The 3,725-nt window shown below is 44.6% G+C and overlaps 1 protein-coding gene across 1 annotated transcript in view; it reads left to right on the forward strand.

Annotated features, from left to right (window-relative positions):
- The first annotated feature begins 397 nt into the window (after positions 1–397).
- gpc1b (glypican 1b) overlaps positions 398–3,725 on the forward strand; it is an 84,253-nt gene continuing 80,925 nt past the window's right edge. Inside the window, exons 1-2 of the mRNA XM_042497184.1 lie at positions 398–499; positions 637–1,187. Of these exons, the coding sequence (XP_042353118.1) occupies positions 1,028–1,187 (160 nt within the window). The 5' untranslated portion in view covers positions 398–499; positions 637–1,027. The remainder of the gene's footprint in view (positions 500–636; positions 1,188–3,725) is intronic.

Here is a 3,725-nt window from a genome sequence, read left to right on the forward strand (position 1 = left end):
AAATCTAAGTTGCTATCACACATTAGTTCACTGTCAGTCATTTTTAAGTTGCATCAACTTCACAAAATTAAGCAAATACAAACAAAACTTAAGTAAGCTTAACAATAAATAAAAGTAATAGAAACATTTACTTGCCTTTATCAAGGCAATCGGTTTTCTAGATCTACAACAGTAAGATCAGCTTGTGAGTATACAGCGTATACGATCCTGATTTTAAATGAAAATAACAGATGTTCCCAGAACTGAACCCAAACCTGTTAGTGAAACATGTCTAAAAATAATATTTAGATGACACAGAATGAGGAGGAACGCGAAACTCTCTCTCCCTGTCTCTCTGTCTGCCTCTCCCTCCCTGTCCCTCCCGCCTCCTCCTCATTCCTCACAGTGGCAGCGCTGGCATAGCATCGTTCACAATATCCTGAGCCGGGAGCGAGCTGCGGTAGCTGCTGCCTGACTGTGCGCACCTCCTTACTCAGATCCCTCCGGGCCGTCATAGCCGGTAGGCGTGCGGCGACAAAACCTGGCTGCACAGCGTCAGCGCAAAACAGTGCTATTTTCTGACACGACCTAAATTATTACAGCTGTAAACGCGTAACCTAATTCTTTCATCTCTCTTGCTTTTCCCTCTCCCTCTAGGTGATCCAAAAAGAAGAAGAAGGAAAAAAAAAAAAACTGGATACACGAGATAGGGGAGTCATCCCGGGCACAACGTGAGAAGATTCAATTGTCTGAGGAAAAAAAGAATAAATCTGCCCAGTCCACATCGGCCCCTAGGAGAGGGAAGAGACGGGACCTCTGCGCTGTGAAGAGTCGCTCCTCTGCCGTGCAGCAGTGCGCGGAGAGCAGACGCACTGAAAGGGCAGCGGGGCTTCAGGAAGGTGGAGGATATTTTACGCACAGCAGCACTTAGTAGCCCCGTTTGACACGCGGCCACTCGCTGGGAGTCTCCTGCTCCGTTCAGGACTCAAAGCTTCGCCTCTTGGTCGGATTTGCACTTGACTAAGTCCACGCGCAGCAGCCGACAGGGATGGATTCCTTCATCATAGCGGCTTTGGCAGTGTGCTCTCTAACGGCACCAGCCTATGGGGACAAAGGGACCAGCAAAGCCCGGAGTTGTTCGGATATCAGGCAGTTTTATAGCGGGAAAGGATTCACTCTGGATGGTGTCCCCCAGTCTGAAATATCAGGTAAGCTCCTTTTGAAATGACAGCTTGACCAAAGTCTGCTTCCCTCATGTCGTGTGCACTCTCTCTGTGTGTTCAGACACACTTTCAGGATCATCTACCTGTCCAAATACAGCACATTTTGATTTAAACCGTGCCATAAAATGTTCAGCACACTGTCAACCCCCATACAGTTGCTATAAACTCATTGCCACTGAGAACCATAATCCCTCTGCAAGTCCCCCGAGGAATGTTAGTCTATTTTGGGGCCAAAGTTGCACCTGCAGTAGCAGCATTTATTGTGTAAGTGCTGGTGTGTATTTGTGACCTATGCTGTAGAAATGAATGATCCTGAAAATGAACGATTGTGTGCATTGGGTCACAAACTGCACACAATGCTGTTGGCACACAGGGAACTGCAACTTAAAAAAAACGGCATGTTAACCACAAGCTTAAAAGAGTGTACTTTGTTTTGTTGTGAGAGTGAGCAAACCCTGTTTCTATCTTTGTACCTTTATAAACCTGTAGTCACACTCATTTTAGTCACGTGGTAAAGCAGAGGAGCTCTAGCTCTCGGCTGTTTCTCAAGATGAAACACTTCTTTGAACAAGATATCAAGACGTTACAGACATGTCGCACACAATCTCTGTGTTTGATCCCTGATCAGAATTAAGAGGATGTCCCTTCAAATTCTCACACACACTTGACATTTTCAGAAACAGAGAAGCAGGATCAGCACCTCTGTTTTTGTTCTTGTTTCCTAGTTTCCCTTCACCCTGAACTAAGCTGGTACTCATAAAGACACTCCCTCATCTTTCCTCTCCTTTAAGCTATATCAGGTCTGTATATGAGGAATTCATCCTTACAGATAACCAGACAGTCACTTGACCATGTGCTGTAACCACACAAATATGATGTTGTTCACTGTGTCATTCATGGTCTGATGTCAGACAGTCACAAGCCCCTCTGCAGTTCAGATGATTACACGTGTGCCTCCTCTGGAATTCAGTGCAACGCTTTCACACACAAGCACACACGCACACACACACACACACACACACACACACTTTACTGCAATTTCAGGTTCTACAGTTACAGTGTCATACATGCATGGACAAGACAGGAGACTGTGACCATGCATGCTTAGACAACCACTTTTCTGTGCACGGAATAAAAGGAAATAGATATAAATTCTGAGGTTGCATACTTTTTGATTTATTGTCTCCAAACTGCCTAATCAGTAAATGTGGAGAGTTTTTATTCAGAAGTTAAGTGCAGAAGGTATAATATCTGAAGTTATCTAGAGGAAATAAGTGTGGATGTGCGCAATGATTCTTACTGTAACACCACAACAGTCCCTCCCAATCTGATAACAAACCCTTTCCTCGAAGAGACCCTCCAGACTCTGCGTCAGTCACCTTCTCTGTGTTGTTCAATTCATTTTCCACAGAGTGCCCCCCCCCCCCTCCCCGTGAAGACAGAGATGTTTGTCCATTAGCACAGGCTGATTGGCACTGAGACATACAAGGGTGACTTTCTGCAGTATTCACCTAAAGGTCACCCACTCCTAAAGTAGAAACTGCTCTATTTTCTGATAGCATATGGGCTCTCGCACAGCACGGCTGCAGAAAGAGCATTGTGCTGTGACAGAAATAGAACGTATATAACGTGCTGTGGGTTTTACTTTTCGCCCTACAGATTTTAGGTGTTTCCCTGTGATATCACTCGGGTTTCTAACTATACAGAGCTGCCACTAAGATGCATAAATGGAGCATTAAGAGTGGAACACGATATCCGATGCAAAGACACACAGTAGATCTTTCCCAGTGATTGCACTGACAGGATAGGAGAGATTATAAGATTTGAGGGTGGGGCAGTAATGTGATGAAACTGTTAGCTCATGTCATCACGCCATACATCATAAGGTAATGAGGGCCAAGTAGTAACTGGACACTTCTAATTTAATTGATTGACCATACTGAATAAATCATTTGACAGAATTAACGCCAGCCCCGGTGCCTTAGAAAATCCCCTTTTCTTCCAAATGTCTGTAATCTATAACGCTTTAAAGATAAAATCTGTCTTGTCATGACACCACCTATCCCTCTTGTTTCAATCAATGATGTGGAGCTTACTTAAGTCTGGGGTCAATGCATTTTTAGTAAGAGAGAAAATAAGGGAGTGAGACAGACACTGAGTGCCAAGGCAAGATGGATAGAGAACTGAGGGAGAAAAGGAGAGATGCAGAAGTGGATAGATGTGGGACAGAAAGAGAGATAGTGGCGATTTGGCTTTGACAATATTTCTCCTTGTGTCCCCCGTCTCTTGGCTCTCAAGCATAAATAACCGCTCATCTGCTCCAGTCTGGCATATTAAACACCTGAGTAAAATATGAAAGCTTTAATTTATGCCTCCAAATTATGAGCCACCTGGATGCCGTGCATGATCCCTGACATCTAAAGAAGGATATTTCCTGCTGTGGCACCAGAGCTTGATCAACGTAATGTATTGGCCGGGCCTGACTCAAGGTCACATGCTGAGTACATCACCCTGAGTCAGACT

This window comes from Plectropomus leopardus, chromosome 12 (assembly GCF_008729295.1).
Source record: "Plectropomus leopardus isolate mb chromosome 12, YSFRI_Pleo_2.0, whole genome shotgun sequence".
In the NCBI taxonomy this organism is placed as follows: Eukaryota; Metazoa; Chordata; class Actinopteri; order Perciformes; family Serranidae; genus Plectropomus; species Plectropomus leopardus.